The sequence below is a fragment of the Zonotrichia albicollis genome, chromosome 1 (assembly GCF_047830755.1).
Source record: "Zonotrichia albicollis isolate bZonAlb1 chromosome 1, bZonAlb1.hap1, whole genome shotgun sequence".
In the NCBI taxonomy this organism is placed as follows: Eukaryota; Metazoa; Chordata; class Aves; order Passeriformes; family Passerellidae; genus Zonotrichia; species Zonotrichia albicollis.
Genome location: NC_133819.1, coordinates 151141899 through 151160429, shown reverse-complemented (window position 1 = coordinate 151160429; position 18531 = coordinate 151141899). Strand labels below are relative to the sequence as shown.

Here is an 18531-nt window from a genome sequence, read left to right as displayed (position 1 = left end):
AATTCCAGTGTGAGCGCAGGGTCGGTGTCCAGGGGTTGTGAATCTGGGTGAGAGGGAAAAACAACTCCCAAAGGACCTTTGTAGGCACTTTCCACTCTGTGCCTCAGCCTCTCTTCAAAGACAAAAGGTGCAAATACAAGATAAGAAAGGGTTGATCATGTTACCAGTGCCTCCGGTGCATTCCCAGCTTGCACAGTACTGGGAAGAGTTTGCTCTTCTTTTTATCTGGCTGGCTCTCTGCCTCAGTTTCCCCATTCCTCCCTCTTTCCTGGTGTCCTGAGTGCCTCCTGCTTGCACATGCTGTCATCTTTCCCTGCTCTCTAAGTGCTACCAAACTCCTTAAGTCCAACTGGAGCTGTAAAATCAAGGGCTGCACAGATCTCTTTGGCAAAATTTCGTGTTAGCCAGTATTTACTGCACACCAAAAAGGATGTGGGGAAAGACGCATGACTTGGTTTATCTTGCAGGTGTGTTTTCATGGGCTGCCAAGAGTCCCCCATCCCTCTCCCTCTACACCTGTGCATTTTTAATCCTCCTTGTTGTGTTTTGCTCAGAAAACATAACGTGCAGCAAGAGAAACAACCTAAAAATTAACCCCTTGGCGGAAGAACCCCATGATGCTGCCCTGGCAGATGGTGCTGGGCACTGCTTTGCCCCTGGCAGCAGGTACCCACAGCCACCATGGTACCCAGCATGGCTTTTCCAGGACATCCCATCTGCTCTGTGCAGCTCTGCCTCCCCTGGAGCAGGATGTGCTGGTGCTGCTTGCACCTCTCCCCACAGATGCCGGCTCCTGCTGGGTGTTTTGTTTCCGTCGCTCTCCTCCCGGACCTTTCCTGTTTCCTTCCGTGCGGATGCAACTGGAGGAAATCTCAGCACACTGGCTGTGTCCCAGCTGCAGTCACAGGCTGGGGACAGCTCTGTGGCTCTCTGTGTCCTGGGACCTGTTCTCCCTGGCAGTGATGGTGATGGTAGCAGTGGTGACACTGGTGGCAATGCTTGGAATGGTGGCACCATGAAATGGTGGTGCTGGTGCTGCTGATGCTGGTGGCAATGGTGGTGTTGGTGGCAGTGGTGCTGGTCATGCTGGTGGCAGTGGTGTTCCTCCTACTGATGGCAGTGGTGACACTGGTGGCAGTAGTAGTGCTCATGGTCATTGTGGTGGTTGTGGTGGCACTGGTGACAGTGGGGGTGCTGCTGATTCTGGTTTCAGTGGTGGTGGTGGCAGTGGTAACACTGGGGGCAGTGGTGTCAGTAGTGATGCTTCTGACGTCATTGCTCATGCTGGTGGCAATGGTGACAGTGGTGGTACTGCTGGTACAGATCTTACATCTGCAGCTGAGCCTCAGAGACCTGCTCCTCGTGGTCACTCATGTCAGTGGCAACGGATGTGTGCAGAAACTTCTGCAGGGTGATAATTGCAAATACTCAGAAACTTGGATTCAGTTCTCGGGGTGATGGAAGTGCTTGTTGGGAGCAGGGAGAGCAAGACTTCATCAGCCTAAAGGGGAAAGGGCTGGTCGGTGTCTTGCTACGTGAGCTGAAAGCAGGAGAGAGGTCAAGAAAGTGTGACACAGCTGGGTGTTTTGTTGGATTTCTCTGAAGATGAACTTTGAACAGGAGATGTGCTCACTCTGAGATCTATATTTATGTATGGGTGAGATACACATTGTTTAGGTGAGTGAGAGCCTTTGTTCCGAGTCCCGCTGCTAAGGCTCATGTGGAGCGACACTTTGGCTCTGCACAGCTTCCTTTTCCTTCTCTTGGGGATGTGCTGTGTTTAGGAAAACCTGACTCCACCATCTGTGTTCTGCTAGCCAGGTACCAGCAGCACAGCCGTCAGATCAGGCAGCTGCTCACTGCTCCAACCGAGCTCTTCCAGTCACTGGGTGAAGAAGATCTGACCTTTATTTTCCATCAAGTTGCCATGAGGAAGATCAGCCTCATTCCTTTGTTGCAGGCTCAGTCCCTGGACATCTGGGATGAGGTCAAGACATTTGTAATGGTCTTGCCACCCTGCAAAGGAATATTTCAGAGACCCCTGTGATCCCCTCAGCTGGGGGGTTTAAGACAAGGAGATGATGGCTCAGTTGTCCCCATCCCCAAGAGCAGCAGCCTTCACTGCTGTCTTGCCACACTGGTGTGTGTTCATACTGGATCCTCAGTGTGCTCTTGGCTGCAGAATTCTTGTGTAAGAAGCAGAAATTCTCACAGCCATGGTGAAAAGAAAATCATAGAATCATTAAAGCTGGAAAAGATCTCTGAGATCAGTTGTTAACACTGCCAGGTCCAGCACTAAACCATGTGCCACATCCATGCCTCTTGAACACTTCCAGGGATATTTATTCCACCCCTTCCCTGGGCAGCCTGCTCCAATGTCTGAGCACCCTTTTAGTGAAGAAATTTTTCCTTATAACCCAATCTAAGCCTCCCCTGACACAATTTGAGGCTGTTTCATCTTGTCCTCTCTGTGGAAGAAGAGACCGACCCCCACCTGGCTACAGCCTCCTTTCATCGAGGTTCCCCAAGACGGGTTTGAGCCTGACAGGCCATTGCTGCATTGCTGAGCATCCTCATCCAGGGCTTGTTCACTGTGTCCTCACATGCTTCCTCTCCATCCCCCGGAGCGCTCAAATGAGAAGGATTTATATTCCACTTGGCAGGTTATTAATATTAGCTGAAATTCCCTTTTCCACATTGTTCTGCCACGCTTAATATGGAGATCAGCATCTCAGCCTGAACCGCCGGGGATGATTTGTGATTGAATACCCATTAGGGATTTATGGGCTTCAGGACTGAATTGCTGGGATGTGTGATTGCCAAAATACTTGAAACGCTTCCACTGGAGAGAGGAGACCTTGTGGGAAAGGAGCACTCGCTGTTCTCGTAGGCAGGCGGTTCCCACTGAGCCTCCCTTACTGGCAGCGAGCACGCCCAAGCCAATAAAAAATTGTCCAGGATCCAGAGCACTGATGGAGCATGAACTGTGTGCTGGATGGTGACAGGGGGCAGCGCTGGCATTGGTGCTGGCAGCAGCTCCCAGCCCCACGGGGCTGCTCAGCAGGTGGGATTTAATCCAGGACATGGGTAAACATGGGCACAGTTTGTATTGATGTCCCTGGCAGCCGGTTAAAACGAGGTATGAGGTTGTTTGGAGGGAGAAAAGTATTTTTTTTGATGCTTTCCCTTGTGCACCTCTGGTGCTGGTGTGTCAAATCAGATTGATCATCAGGATCAGATCAAATCATTAGGACAGATGGCATTAAACACACTGGAAGCCCAGAGAGCAAAGGCATGAAAAGTAAAAGCAAAATATCCTCAAGTCCTTTGTTTCACTGGGTTTTCAAGCTGATGGTTTGGGGCAATTCCTACTTCGCATCAGCTCTTCCCTTTGAGCAGGCAACTGTGGCTGCCCATCTCTCCCACCTCCCGTCCCTTTTTGTGGTTGTGCTGGCCAGCACATTGGCAGCTGGGATATGTAGGAGCCAAAACCACCCCAGAATTATCCTCCAGAAATAACAAATTGGCTCTTACTCAGCCATGGTGAGATTGTTTTGGGAAGAAGCAGACCCCACAGACAAAGTGATAGGTGGGATCATCACCAAAAAAAACACAGTGAACACTGTGGGGGAAGCAGGTTTCCCAGCCCATCTTGCAGGATCATTGCAAGCTTTGAGCAAAAATTCCAGCTGCTGTGGTCCAGGTGGGGAGGATCAGCTACCCTGGGGGGTTCAGCATCATCTGTGGGCCGAGCTGCTCTGAATCACACCTAAATTGCTGCAGAGAGGCAGCTCTCACCTCACTCCCGTGCCTCAGCCAAGCTCCCAGCCTCCATCAGCCTCTAAACTCTGATTTCTCAATGGGGACTGGAAAGTCATCCCCCCTGAATGTCCCACTCATCCCCTGCAGCCCAGGTAGGGTTTGAACCTTCCAGAACATCCTTGCAGGACTCTGAGATAGCATTATCCCCTTCTTTACAGGAAAAAAAAATTAGTCAGGTGTGATGGAACCTGGTTGTTGGGAAGAGTCTGTGATTTTAGCAGCCAAACTGGGCACATTCAGCAGAGCAGCTCTCCTTCCCCCGACACCTCACCTGGCATTTTCCTGTTGCTATTTAACTTTTTCATTCCTGGCCACCACTGGAGAAGCAGGAGGCGTTAAACACGTTGTAAATGATGCTCAGGCCTGGACAAACCCGTTGTCAGCAGCCAGGTGCTGTCATGGGCTGGTCAGGGCTCAGCTCATCTCCCTACTCCCACCTTGCCTCCTTGCATAAGGGTGAGACAATCCAGAGGGGAAAGTTTCTGGCTGCTATGAGGAGAGCCAAGGGGGTGCCTGCTGGCCTGGCTCGTGTTACTTATGTGCTTATAGTCTATTTTGAGGCTCTGGCTACCCAGCACTAAGCAGCTGCTGACCTGGGGAAGGACCAGCTTCAAAACAAGAGTCCAGTGGGGAACAACCTGGGGAGGCTCTGGCTGGGTTTCCCTCAGCTCTGAGTGGGGCTGGCAGAGCCCTTGCCTCCCTGCTGGGCCCATCATCTCATTGATTTGAGTATTTACACAGTGGGAGTTGATTTTCTTTCTTAATCCTTCCCACTGCCATCCTTGAAAGCAAAGATGCCACGGGTGGAGGGGCTGGGCTCCGTTACTGGGAGCAGTGTGCCAGCGGTGTGGGAATGTGGATGAGCAGGCAGGGAGACACATCCATCACCAACCCTGACAAAACCACACACACACAACCCCCTCCTCGGCCCCCCCTCCCCAAGATAGCTCATTTGCAGGCAGCTTAATTCTCCTAAGAGCATTAGAGGTGCATTTAGTGGACATGAGCCCAGCACCAGGACCATGTGGCCGATTAGCGGCAGCGGCAGCTGGGTTCGAGCACAGCATGCATTTGGGGTGGAGATACTCAACGTGCTTTTTGGGGACACAAAGGTGAGGTCTGGGGGGTCTGGAGGGGTGTCAGGGGGGTCAGCTGGCATGAATTGGGTGCTTAAATCCACCAGCAGGTGCAGATGTTGGGTGGTATAGGGGAGCAAGGCCTTCCCTGTCATGTGCTTTCTGTTCTGCAGGTGAAATGTGAGTTACCCTCTCTGGCTTTCCAGTGCCATTCCAGCTCTCCAGATAATATTTCAGCTTTAGCTTTAAATACCACCCCACTTTCTAATTTGTGATCTCCTGTTAAGATGAGAATGGTCAGGGATGCTCGCAGGGGATGTAGAAAGTGATGGTGCCTTCAGGAGTACCCACACCAGCCAGGGTCTTCCTTGGGGAGGAGCACGCTCTCACCATCACATTTCCCTTTCTCTCCCCCGCAGCCTCGCTCTGCACTGGGATTTATGGAGGTGCTGAGGCGCAGCTGTGAGCCCCACAACCCCCTGCAGCCCGCCCTGTGAAGCAGCAGCCCCCGGCCGCCTCTCCTCGTCCCGCCCAGCACCCCGACCCTCGGACTCAACCATTCAAGGCTCCCGTGCATGGATCTCCCCAGCGAGGCTCCGCTGCCCGACGCCGCCGACGCCGCCCCGTAGGCTCCCGGCCCCCCGTGCCGCCCCCAAGTACTCCACATACCCCGATGGGGTAACGTGACGGGGGCCACCCTCCCGCCACCACCCAGCACCCCCCATATGCAGAGGCCTTTCTAGAGCGCCCGGGAGCGCGCGGCACCGGAGGCGGCAGCCGCTCGCCGTCGCACACACGCAGAGGACACCAACACTACAGCAAAGGGATTCTTTTTAATTATTATTATTATTATTATTTCATTAATATTATTTCCCCCCCCCATCTGGCTTTTTTTTTTCCCCCTGGGAGGCTTGTGGTGTGTCAAGGAAGCCGGTGCGCTCCCAGGAGTTGGGATTATTTGCACAACGTCTGTATATTGAGTTCTTGATCCTGTTTTATTTTTATTTTTGAAGCGCAGAGGGGTCGTGGGGTTTTTGTTTGGGTTTTTTTTGCCCCTCCACACCACTCTTTTTTTGGGTTTTTCCCCTGCCACTGTCAGCACCACCTCACCCACCACTGTCCCCACCATGGCCCGGATGAACCGCCCTGCACCCGTGGAGGTCTGCTATAAAAACATGAGGTTCCTCATCACCCACAACCCCACCAATGCCACGCTCAGCACCTTTTTGGAGGTAAGGAGGGGAGACTGGAAGGTGGGCACCAGGGTCCAGTTGCATCTTCTGGGGCTAAAAGATGATGTGGATGAGAGGGCAGCACATCCCCTTTGGTACCACAGCCCCTGGTGGCATCCTGGGGCAGTGGGTCCAATCCTTGCCAGCTTTTTGGGATGGGATGTTTTTCAGGACCCCAAGTGTGATGTTTGGGCACAGTAGAGATGGAGTAGAGTTTCCCCATCCCCATTGCATCCCCTGCCAGATCCAGCAGCACATCATGTCACAGGGTTTTGGAGTGATGCACATGGGTGCACAAAACCTGCTCTGTCCCTCCCAGCACCTCAATAATGGCTTTTGATCCCAAAAGCTGTAGTGCCTAGAGTGTGTTGGGTAGTGCTGGAGAGCTTGGTGTTGAAGAGCCGGCACTAGTAGCAGCTGTGTGAGTGCCACTGCCTCAGGGTGACAGGAAGGTGGCTGTGATTTGGGGACAGCCACCCCTACTCGCTGCAGAGAGCGATGGGGACCACACCAATGGGAAGGGAGAAAACCTCCCCTTTCCTCCAGTCTGTTAGACTTTTGGCCAGGCTGCTGAGCATGTGGGGCTCACCACGGTCTGGTGAGCAGCCATGGGGAACAAAGGAGGTGGATCTCTGGGGATGATCTCATGGTTCCCGGCGAGGCCGGCGCACCAGGCGCGTAATCCAGGGGCAATCCTCACGCCGGGCACTGAGCCACGCTGGAAGCGTCCCAAGGCCCACGCCTGAGCCTGCAGCGGGTTGGAGTGATGATGGGATACAGCAGCGAGGTGGAGAAGGAGCCCCTGAGCCATCTGTGAGATGCTGAGTTCTGCTGGTGGGGCATGCTCAAACTCCCCCACTGCTGCCTCCATGCATTTGTGCTCCAGGAGTGTGACCTCAGCAGGCACAAACAGTTTCTCCTTCAGAGGACTGGCACCCATGTCAGGGATGTTTCTTTGCCTGAGGTATAAAATCCCTGCTGATGAGGCTGGCAGGGCTTAAAAATAAATGGCCCCATTGGTACTCGTGACTGAGGAGTCATGAAGATGCTGGTTAAAAATCCTACAAGGCCACGTGGCTTCAGTGTCCTGGGATTTCATGATTCCTTGTGCCTGCCAGGGATGGACCATGAGTCAAGGGTTCAGAGAAGGGGCACAGCACTGTTTAAGGGTCCATACTGCTCCACATGGTCACAGCAGGGCTTGCATGTGTTGGGGTTAGCTGGGGTGCATCTGGCAGGGTCTGTTCAGACCTCTCCTTCCCTGCCCAGGACCTGAAGAAGTACGGTGCCACCACGGTCGTGCGAGTGTGTGAAGTGACCTATGACAAGACCCCCCTGGAGAAGGACGGCATCACTGTCATGGTAGGTGGGCAGCAGGATGGGCACAGGGGGGCTGCCCCAACACCACCCTTAAAAATCCCATCCCTGGGGGCTGTTAAACACCCTGGCAGCCCAGCACAGCATCACACTGAGGCAGGAGCAGAGCTGGAAGCCCAGCTGAGCTGAGCTGAGGCTGGTGCTTTAAAAAGAGCCGTGCTGCCCACGCAGCCGAAACTGTGACTCACTGCCTGAGTCGGCAGCTGCCTCCCTGCCTGTTGCTCAGGCTCTGAAGCATCCAGGGATGAGAGCTCCTGATCCCACGAGGAAGATGCACGTGGTTCCCATTCCCCCCCAGCGTTATCTTATCCTGGGGGGTGCTGTGAGCTCTTCCAGCAGCTGGCTGGTGCAGCTGGGGGGGATGAAAGGGAGCAGGCAGCAAGCTGGGAAAGGCAGAGCATGCAGCTGCCTGGGCTGTATCTTGGCTGATAGGTAATTGGAGATGATGTCAGATGTGATAGTCCTGCCAGGGAGTTCAGCTCCAGCTGGGAAGTGAGGCTCTGCTTATTATTTAGAGAAGGGTTTGGAAAGGCCTTGTGTCTCCTGGGGTGGTCCTCTGTGTGTAGGACCTCTTAACTTAGCTCTGTCTGTATAATGTATATCCTAGAGAGAGGAGGCTCTTAGATCCTCAGGGATATGGGTGGATAATCCCATGGCTCTCTAGATACAGATCCTCCAGATGCAGATGTCTAGATAGAGATGCAATCTGTGTCTCTACTGGATATATCTTGGAAAGATCACTGTATCCTGCATATATAGAATCTGTGTGTTGTAGATCATAGCTGCTCACTTACACACCAAATTCTGCAGTTTACCCCATTTCTAACTGGAGCCTCTAGTCTGAGTTTCTATATCTAGGATATACATACCTCTTTACATCTCTTATATCTCTCTTTTGTGGAGAGATACATATCTAGGATGTATTTTATATAGAGAGTTAGAGAAACTATACAAGATACTGTATAGAAACTAAATAGCTTCTATATCAATGTTGTATAACCATATAGAAACTATATAAGGCAAATCAAGAGATGTCTATAACCTGGTTTTCTACAGATAGATGTATCTCTGCAGATATAGAAATATCTCTATAATTATATCAAATCTCTGTATATTTTTGAGATATCATGGTGTATATTTTTATTTGATATACACAGTTTGGTATATTTTTATCTGTATCCTCATTTATTTATCTGTATCCTCATAGATAGATCGGGCATATAAATATATCTTGGTGCACAAGTCTGATGAGGAGCAGCTGAGGGTGTTTAGCCTGAAGAAAAGGAGACTTGGGGAAGATCTTTCCTCTCTACAACTTCTGAAAGGGCAGGAGTTGGTCTCTTCTCACAGATAATAAGCAACAGGACAAGAGGGAATGACCTTCAGTTGCTCCAGGGGAGGTTTAGATTGGATATTAGGAAAAATTTCTTCACTGAAAGGGTTGTCAAGAATTGAACCAGCCTGCCCAGGGAAATTGTGGAGTCACCATCCCGGAGGGGTTTAGGAGAGCTGTAGATGTGGCACTTGGAGTGGTGGCCTTGCCAGTGCTGGGATAACACTTGGACTTGATGATCCTAGAGGCCTTTTCCAACCTAAACAATTCTGTGCTTCTGTATATAGACCATATATAGGTCTGTGTATGGAGAAGTGAAGGCTCTGGGGAGACCTTAAAGCCCCTTCCAGTCCCTAAAGGGGCCGCAGGAGAGCTGGACCATTTACACAGGCATGTAGTGATAGACCAAGGAAGAATGTCTTTAAACTGGCAGAGAGCAGATTTAGAGGAGACATAAGAAAAAAAGGTTTTTATCATGAGAGTGGTGAGACACTGGCACAGGTTGCCCAGAGAAGCTGAGGCTGCCCTGTCTCTGGAAGTGTTCATGGCCAGGTTGCAGCAGCCTGGAATGGTGGAAGGTGTTCCTGCCAGGGCAGAGGGTTGGACCAGATGATATTTGAAGGTGCCTTCCATCCCAGACCATTCCATCAGGGGATGATTCTGTAGGGTGCTGTGTCGTCCCTGGTGTGAGCCCCTGACCTGCACTCGTGGCTGCAGGGAGGACATGGCCCTGCAGGAGGAGATGGCCTTGCAGCACAGGGCTGGCTCAAACACTGCAAATACCCTGAAGCCCAGAGTGCTCCTTTGCCATCAGATCCCAACAGAAATCTCACCACCTGTTCAAACACTGAAGTGAAGCAGCTTATTTTGCCTTCTCACACTAAGGGTGACTCCAGCACAGCAGCTTAGTGACTCACTCCTCAACATCTAGGATTAGGGCCCAGTACCCCCCACCCTTCAAGGCTCACCAAGCCACATCCTCTCCAAGTGATGCTTCCCTTCCTGTCTCTCTCTGCCAGTGCTGCATAGCCAGTGGCCATGCTCCTCCTGACAAATCTGTTTTGGGAAAGAAATCCCCATTTTGGGACACTTACCCCTCATAACTGAGCCCAGGGCTGAGGGGTATCAAATGCAGAATCCATTTGATGAACTTCCTCGCCATGCTCCAATTTTGAACCCCTGCAATTTGAGGATGAAGCTCAGAAGGAGATGGGATTTTTTTTTTGTCCCTTAGTAGCCTTTCCTGAAGGATGATATTTAGATAGCCTCATTTGGAGTGATCTCCCTCCCTCTGACTCTCTCTCTAGGGTTGTGTGAGTGGTCCCCACACCATTCTTCTGGTCTTCCCCTCCATGTGTTGCAGGAAGCTGAATTTCAACACCTCATCAAGCTCTGAGATTTCAAGCATCTTCAAGCCACCTTTGCTCAAATCCCCTACAGTGTGATCCCAAACTCTGGAATTAGGAGCTGGCAGGAGGGAGGATGAGAACTGCATCACCCCAAAGCTCAGTGAGCTCATCTGGATGGGGATGGAGCATGGGGTGACCATCCTGGTCTGCAGAAGCAGGAGGTCATGGGAACCATGTTGCAGATCCTACAGGTTCTCCTGTAGGCTGAACCTGTCCATAGGAGGACAGAGGACTCCAGACCTAGATTTGTGTGGCTTCAAACCCTGAGCCAGAGCAGCCAGGGAATTCCTGTTTGCCAGATGATGCCACAAAACCACCTGTGTCCCTACAGAGCTACACTGTGAGCCCAGTTCTGGCACTCTTCTATCTCCCCGCGCATGAGGCCCCAAACACCATCACCCCAAGTAAAAACCAGCCCCTAAAACGTTTTCCCCAGAGACTTGACAACGTTTCTCTCTTCCCAACCGTGTAGGATTGGCCATTTGATGATGGAGCACCTCCTCCCAGCAAGATTGTGGAAGATTGGCTCAACTTGTTGAAGACCAAGTTCTGCGAGGACCCCGGGTGCTGCGTGGCTGTGCACTGCGTGGCCGGCCTGGGCCGGTGAGTCCAAGCCCAGCCCCTCAGCTGCCACCCCTCATGAGTGCAGGAGAGGGAAAACCATGCCAACTCTCCTCTTCCCCTTCCCCAGCCCCACTCTGAGCAGGATTTTATCCCAGCTGCCACCTCTCCATGAAGGCAAGAGAGGGACAACCATGCCAGTACTCCTCCTTCCTTTTCCCAGTCCCTCTTTCAGCAGGGTTTTGTGAAACCTTAGTGGGAATAGGTATTGATGGGGAGGATCTGCTACCTGAGCTTCTCCTTGAACTTTAAATGATGGATATTGAACTTTAGATGATGGATATCAGCCTCTGGGCTGTGTGACTGGGGAGTGCCAGCCACTGCTTCTGCCTTTCAGAGCTCCCGTCCTTGTCGCGCTGGCCTTGATCGAGAGTGGGATGAAGTATGAAGATGCCATCCAGTTCATCCGACAGTAAGTGGAGCAGTGTTGTGGTGTTAGGGCAGAAAACCCCTCTCTGAGGGAATGGGTTTTGTGACACTGGGGTTGGTTTTCTCTCCTTTGGGAGTGGGAAAACAAGGCATTGGTGTGGAGCATCCCTGAGGGGCTTGTGGCAGTCACCCCACCTCTGCCCCACATTTCCTCCCCAGCTCTCCATCCCTGGAGGGTGCACCTGGCTTCAGCCTCCAAAATCCCTTTCTGCTCCAGGAAGGAGTGCTCAGCACCCTGACAAGAGTGGTTTGGGGTAGGAGGGATCTCATGCCACACCTCTGACTGTTCTGGCATTTCTGTCCCCCCAGGAAGCGCAGAGGAGCCATCAACAGCAAGCAGCTGACGTACTTGGAAAAATACCGACCAAAGCAGAGACTCCGATTTAAGGACCCTCATAACCACAAGAACAAATGCTGCATCATGTAACCTCAATGACCTCTTGCCAAAATCCGTGCACAGACCCCCAGGCACTCGCACACATCCCACCCCTCACCTCCTGGCCCAGCTCTGCACTCCCCAATGCTGCCCCTCTGCCAGGGCTGGGCTGGGGACATGGAGCATCTCCAGTGTGTTCCAGCACTCACAGCACACTCGTCTTGCTGGATCCCAAAAAAGTCTGCTCTCTCCAGCTGCAGCCTCAAGGAGGGAAGGCAGCACTGCCCATAGACTCTTGGTGTTGGCAGGCAATGAGCTCATGTGACTGTTCTTCATCACCATCCTCCTCCTCCCTTTCCCCTCCCATTGCACTCAGAGGGGTGGGCAAAGAGTGCTTGGTTTGGGATTGTGCAGGCAGGGCTCTGCCAGCTGAGAAGGGATGGGGTGCAGAAGGGCCAGAGCACTCCCAGAAAAGCCTTTCCCCACCTCTTCCCCATCAATAAGGGCTGCAGCAGCAGGGATGGAGGTGGGGATAGCACAGTGGCCTCAGGGGGGAAAGTGGTGATAGCAGGGAGAGGTGACAGGGGCTCTTAGCTCAGTGACCCTTGTGACCAGGGGAAGAGCTGAGCTAAGACCCCCAGCACCATTCCCTTTCTCCTGGCCCCTCTATCAGCTCACCACCTCCCTGTTGCCTCAGTGCCAGCCAGGATGCTGCAGATGGGGCTCGCTGGAGACTCACTCCAGTGAAGGCAGAGCTGCTGAGAGCCTCGGGGACCACAGCAGGGCTTTGAGGCCCTCAGCTTTGCTGGGGTGCTGGATCAGCACTGGGTCCCTCAAAGTGTGGGGTGCTCTTATTTACAGCTTCCAAATTCAGTGCCCAGGGTGGTGGGTTCTCTGCTGTGCTGTCCCCACCCCTGAGCTGTGGCACAAACCCCAATTCTGGCTGCGGTGCCCTGGGGACACAGTGTGCCTCTCAAGGCACATCCATGTCCTCCACCACCACTGCATTTGCTGGCCAAGGGGCTGGGCTGCAGCTCTCCATGGGGATTTGGGGTGTTCCTGGCAAGAGCACATCACCTAGTTTTGCACCTGCCTTTTCCATATCTATACCAGGGCACCTGGCACACACCCAGCTGTGGTGGGCTCAGAGCTGCCCTGAGCTGGGACATGAAACATCTCTCAACTTTCTGCCTTTGAACGCTTGCAGCAGCTGGAGCAGTGGGCACCTAGGGGGTGTGGGGGTGGGTTTTTTTCTTTTAATGAGGATAACAAGAAATTTGCTAATTAAAGGAAAAAAAAACTTTAAAAAATACCCTGTTTGTCTTCCGCACATCCTCTGGCCATTCTTTCTCCTGCCACTGCCCAGTAGAGCCCAGGAGGTGACCCATGGTCCCCCAGCCTGATCCCCAGCACTGTGTCACAGCTGGCTGCCATCCACTGCCACCAGGACATCCATGGGGCCCAGGGGATGCTCCAGGTGTCCTTTGGGCTGCTCACACCTCAGCTGCAGAGGATCACTGTTGTTGGGACAAGGAGGGCTGATCTCCTTCCACCTCTTGGGGTTTAAGGCTGAGCAGCCTGAGATGCCCTGAGTGTCCTGTTGACCCTGAGTTGGGTCTCTCCAAAGGTTTGTGTGCCTTCCAAATGTAGATATCCAGAGACATTCGCTTCAGGGTGTTCATCCCTGGGACAGGTGGTGAGGAAGGCTGGTTAGACACCTTCAGTACCTGCAGGAGGCTGAGGCTGGCTTTGTACCACCACATGGGTGAGCAGCTGAGGTGTTTGGAGCTGTTTCCAGCACCACTTCACCCGTCCTGATAGGGGCCAACCCCACCGCAGGACAGGGAATGTCATCCTTTGGGATAAAATGTGGTGGTGAGTGAGCTGGGGACCCTCCACATGTGGCCCTGGAGTTGTCACACTACACACCTTGGACCTGTCCAACATTGTGGGTCAGCCCTCAATCCTTTGAGTTTGTCCTGCTCTATCCCAGGCTGTTGGTTCCCAAGACGCGTGGAGAAGGCTAAAGGGTCTGTGCTGATTGGGAATAGTGTAGATTGGGCTGATAAAAAGGCCTGACCCTGTATTAGAGCACCGTGCTGGGTGGGTCACCATCCCCTTCCTGCTTGGGTCTGTCCTGCTGCTGCTAAAAGAGGTGCTGCTCCTTCCCCAGGGACATCGGAGGTGGCTTGGCATTGTGGTGGTGACAGCCCCAGTCCCTGCTAGCCAGGAAACCTCCCAGTCCCATGCCCTTCCTTGTGGGAACTGTTGCTTTATGGACCTGGAGATGTTTCTGCCCTGGCAAGATGAGATTTCCTCAGGCAGCATCACCTGGAATGTTGCCCAGGGCAGGAGGTCCTGGGATTCAGCCACGATGCCTTTGAGCTGGACTCAGGCTGGGGACAGAGGGATTTGAATTCAGCCTCCTTTGGCCACTCTTGAGCAAGACTTCCCTTAGGTCTCAGCCTGGGTGGAACACGAAGGGGACAGGCTTTGCTTTATGTAGCATCAACCCAATCACCTTAAAATTAGGGAGCTTCTGGTATAAAAGCAGTCATTGATCTGGCCATGTGGCCAAATCCTGAGGGCATCTGGCTGGCAGAGTGACATCTTGATCCTCCTCAGTTTATGATTCACTGAAAAAAAACCAAACCCCCAACAAACCAAATCATGCTGATTTAATTGTCCTAGAAATTTTTCCTTTCTTTTTTTTCATGAATATCTCCCCCTTAACCCTAAAATGTGCTGCTTCCATGGAAAGGATACCTTGGCAGCCCAAGAGCTGCTGTTTTGCATGAAGGGCTGAATTCAAAGTTTCTCTGGGCTGGACTGCCAAATATTTGGGATTTTTTTTTTTTTTATATGGACTTGGGCTCCTTCCTCTGAGGTACCAGCTCCTCAAAGTTTCAGCCTAGAGAAGGTTACAGAATCAACAGGCTGGGGAAACTGGGAGGTCTTCCAAGGGGGATTTGGGTTTGAAATCTCAAAGAAGAGCTCAAAAGTCTTAAGACAGTTTGGTAATGGGGAAGGTTGAAACACAGTAGACAACACCAGACAAGGGCTCATGGTTTGGGCTGGTGTTGGGTTCTCTCCTTGTACACTAATCCTCATTTCATCTCAAATGCCAAGATGCTGAAAGGACACCCTTAAAAATCTGATGTATTTGCCAACGCTGTCACTGCTCCGGTTGTTTCCGTCGAGTCCTGGCGGATGTCACAGGGAGCAGACACCCCCATGGCTTTGGCTACAAACCTGCCACCTCATCCTGCCCTTTTCTCCACAAGCAAAGGCTCAAACTGGGTTTTAATCATTTCTCACCCCTATCCACCCCCTCACCTTCCATGGGAAGCCACCACAATTTGCAGGGATAAGGCTCCAAATTGGTGCAAGAACTTTGGAGACCCAAGGGATGGCAAAGCTGAAGTGCCCCAACCATCCAACCAAGAGCCTGCAGCCTTTACCCAGGAGTCAGTCATGTCTGAGCCTCGTGTGAGGGAATAAATCTGAGCAGGAACTGTAGCTGTGTCCTCTCACCAGTGGCACACAGCACACATATGCCCTCAAATATCCCTTCTGTTGTTTGTTTTCCAGTCAGATGGAGCACGTGGAGGGGGTGGGATGGTGGGAAGGAAGGAAATGTGGCCATCACCAATGTCCAGCTCTTAATTTCAGAAAGTTCTGGTGACACACATGTAAAGACTGCATTTGTAAATTGATGAGTCTTGCAGTAAGGCTGACACTGTGGTGCTTGGGCTGGGAGCTTCAGAGGTTTATGTGGAACAGATTTCCCGAGAAAGCAGAGTCTGGCTCTACCCACAATAGAACGAGTCGTTTCCTTTTTTATTTTTTTTCATTGGGTTTGTTTGGTTTTTATTAGTCCCAGTGGGAAAGCTCACAGGGAGATTCGTGACTTCCATGCAGTTTCCAAGGTCTTGGATCTGTTTTGCTGCCAGCACGCTGGGTAGGTGCAGCTTGGCGGGTGGCTTTGGATGGGATTCTGTCTGGTGGGAGACAAATGTGGCTGGTTCTTGGCACAGAGGGGAGGCCTGGGCCGGGCTCTCGCAGACATTCCCGGGGAGGGGGCGTTCCGCTGCTTCCCTTCAGACTCTGATCTCCCAATGAACTCTCCACTTCCCTGCTGTTCCTTTCTGTGCAACAAAGAACTGCATATTTTCCTTTTTAACCCCCTGGGCAAGCATAGCAGTGTGTAGATTAAGCCCAGATGATTTTTTTTTTTTTGTTGGGTTTTTTGGTTTTGTTTTTTTGGTTTTTTTTTTTTTTTTTTGGTCTGAGCCATAGCTAAATTATTGTACCCAATGCTTTTTGTATCAGATGGCATCACTTTGAATATGCAGATGAGGTATAGGATCTTGACACTTTATAACCTTTTTAAAAAGAAACTTGTCTGTTTACTTAACGTCTTGTGTAAAAAGAAAAAAAAAAAATGTATGCCTTCGGTAATCACTTTTTTTTGTTGTTTTTTTGAGTTTTATGAAATTACAGTGGTTACACTCCAGCAGCGAAATAAAAAGCGTTCACTGTTTTGTACATCCCTGTGTGCCTGGTGTTGCTAATGGGAATTATCAGGATGTGGGAGGCAAAGGCAGAGCTGAACTCTGGCCAAGGGTGGAAGTGTATGGGGGAGTTTGTTCTGGCTGGAGAAGAGAGGGCTTCAGGATGGCCTTAGAGCACCTTCAGTGCTACAGGAGAACTGGAGAGAGAATTTCCAAGGGCTTGGGGTGACAGGACAACAGGGAATGGCTTCAGAGGGTGGGTTTAGATTAGGTACAAAGAAAAAATTCTTGCCTGTGAGGGTGGTGAGGCCCTGGCACAGGTTGCCCAGAGAAGCTGTGGCTGCCCCATCCCTGGAAGTGTTTAAGGCCAGCTTGGATGGGTTTTGGAGCAGCCTCATCTAGAGGAAGGTTTCCCTGGCCATGGTGGAGCAGATGGAACCCTGTGATCTGGAGACCCCCTTCCAACCCAAACCATTCCATGATTTTTTATCCAGTAGAGTCTAACCTTGACTGGACACCCTGGAGTACACCCAGAGGAGACACTACACACACCTCACCTGATCTCATGAAATCAGTTGGGTTTTTAACTCTGCTCCCCGTGACCAAGGAAGGCAAAGACCAGAGTGTCCATGGAGGCTGAGGAGTTGGACCTTGCACAAACAGGATGGTAAGCAGGGAAAGCTGACACAAAGTTGTGTGAGCTCCCAAGTAATTACATGGGGGTTGCATGGAAGAGTGGGGAGGAAACTCCCCTTGTGCTGCTCTAGGTTCAGGAAGGATTTTAAGCCAGATGCCAGCTGGGAAAGAGATAGAGGTGAAGCAGGGTGGCATGGCCAGAGTTGTCCTTGGATTCCCCCAGCGCTTCCCAAGTGCTTGGCACGGCAGATCCTTATCTCCTGCAGGCTTTGAACCGCAGCTGCAAGGGGCACTGCCTCCTCCTTGTGCAAGAAGCAACTGGGCCTTCAATCAGCCTAATTGCTGCCTCTCCTCTCAAGCAGGAGGGCCAGGGGGACTGCTGAACATGATGTGTGTGCTGGAGAAACACCCAGCCGTGCTCCTGCCTGTACATGCTGGCTCCTACCTGCTGCATTCCTCCCTGCTCTCCGTCACCCAGAAACGTGCACCCCTCTGCAGGCCAGATCGCAACTCTCTGTGTCAGGCTGCTGCCACTCCATGTACAAGTCCCTGCCCTCCCTATGAGGAGTACTATGAAATTCCATTAAATTGGGGGTTCTGGAAATGCTAAGTTGGCCTCTCACAGGGATCAGTCCAGAGCAGCTGTGGCTGCCCTATCCCTGGAAGTGTTCCAGGCCGGGTTGGATGGGGCTTGGAGCAGCCTGGTCTGGTGGAAGGTGTCCCTGCCCATGGTGGAGGCAGGGGTAGAACTGGATGATCTCTAAGATCCCTTCCAACTCAAACCATTCTATGAATCTCTGATCTCTTCCCAGCTGGTGCCACAGTCCACAGTGCCTTAAACAATTCTCAGCTGAGGATGCTGGTACCTGCAAGGTCCATCACAGGCAGTATTGCAGTGCTTTCAGTCTGGCCAACAATAAAATCAGTGAAATTTCCCCTACACACACTTCAAGGTGGATGTCCACAGCTTGGGTTCCTCCCTGACTCCCTTTCCTGTCATCAGAAGTCGAGGGACAGCACCATAGATTCAGGGGGGACTCATCTGAGACTGTCATGGAAGAGCTCCACCAACACAGAGGGACCCCCAGAACTCTCAGCTCACTCAGACACATCCTGGAGATCCCAAAGCCTTGGGAGATGAGCCATGGCTCACAGCTCTTCCTGTCCATGTTCCTACCCCACCTCAGCAAACCTGGTCTACAGAGCAAGGGGGCAAAGGTTGCAGGGTCTTCAGTAAATCCAGACCAGCCTCACAAAACTAGATTAAAAATGTTTTCTGAGGGCTGCCTTGGTACATTCTGAACCATGATGAAACCTTCCTATTATTATTTTGGACTGCTGCTGGCTGCCATGGCCAACGCTGGCTCTTCCCAGGTGCAGCAGAGCTCTCAGCACAGATCCCATCAACCTGCCTGGGATCAGCCCTTTCACAACACCTCCACCTGAGGACATCCTGCTGCCTGAAAGGATCTCCCCACTTCCCTCTGTGCCCAGGGAGTCTTGAACCATCATCTGTGCAGGGAAAAAAGGTCTCACCTGCCCCCAGGACCTGGCAGACCCCAGGTCTGGGCACACAGAGCTGAAAGGTGGGAGGTGCTGCCCTGCTTGCACTGCAGGATCTGGAAACTCCCATGCTGGTAGGAATGAAAATGTAGGGCAATTCTTGGGTTGGAAAGAAGATTAAAATGTTTGCAACAAATATACCT

The 18531-nt window shown here is 51.9% G+C and overlaps 1 protein-coding gene across 3 annotated transcripts in view; it reads left to right on the top strand.

The window, feature by feature from the left end:
- PTP4A3 (protein tyrosine phosphatase 4A3) overlaps positions 1-16223 on the top strand; it is a 41882-nt gene extending 25659 nt beyond the window's left edge. For all 3 annotated transcript variants that reach the window (XM_074557790.1, XM_074557802.1, XM_074557794.1), the window contains exons 2-6: positions 5318-6130; positions 7400-7492; positions 10722-10852; positions 11208-11282; positions 11609-16223. In XM_074557790.1, coding sequence (XP_074413891.1) covers positions 6026-6130; positions 7400-7492; positions 10722-10852; positions 11208-11282; positions 11609-11726 — 522 coding nt within the window. In that variant the 5' untranslated portion in view covers positions 5318-6025 and the 3' untranslated portion in view covers positions 11727-16223. The remainder of the gene's footprint in view (positions 1-5317; positions 6131-7399; positions 7493-10721; positions 10853-11207; positions 11283-11608) is intronic.
- Positions 16224-18531: the final 2308 nt, after the last annotated feature.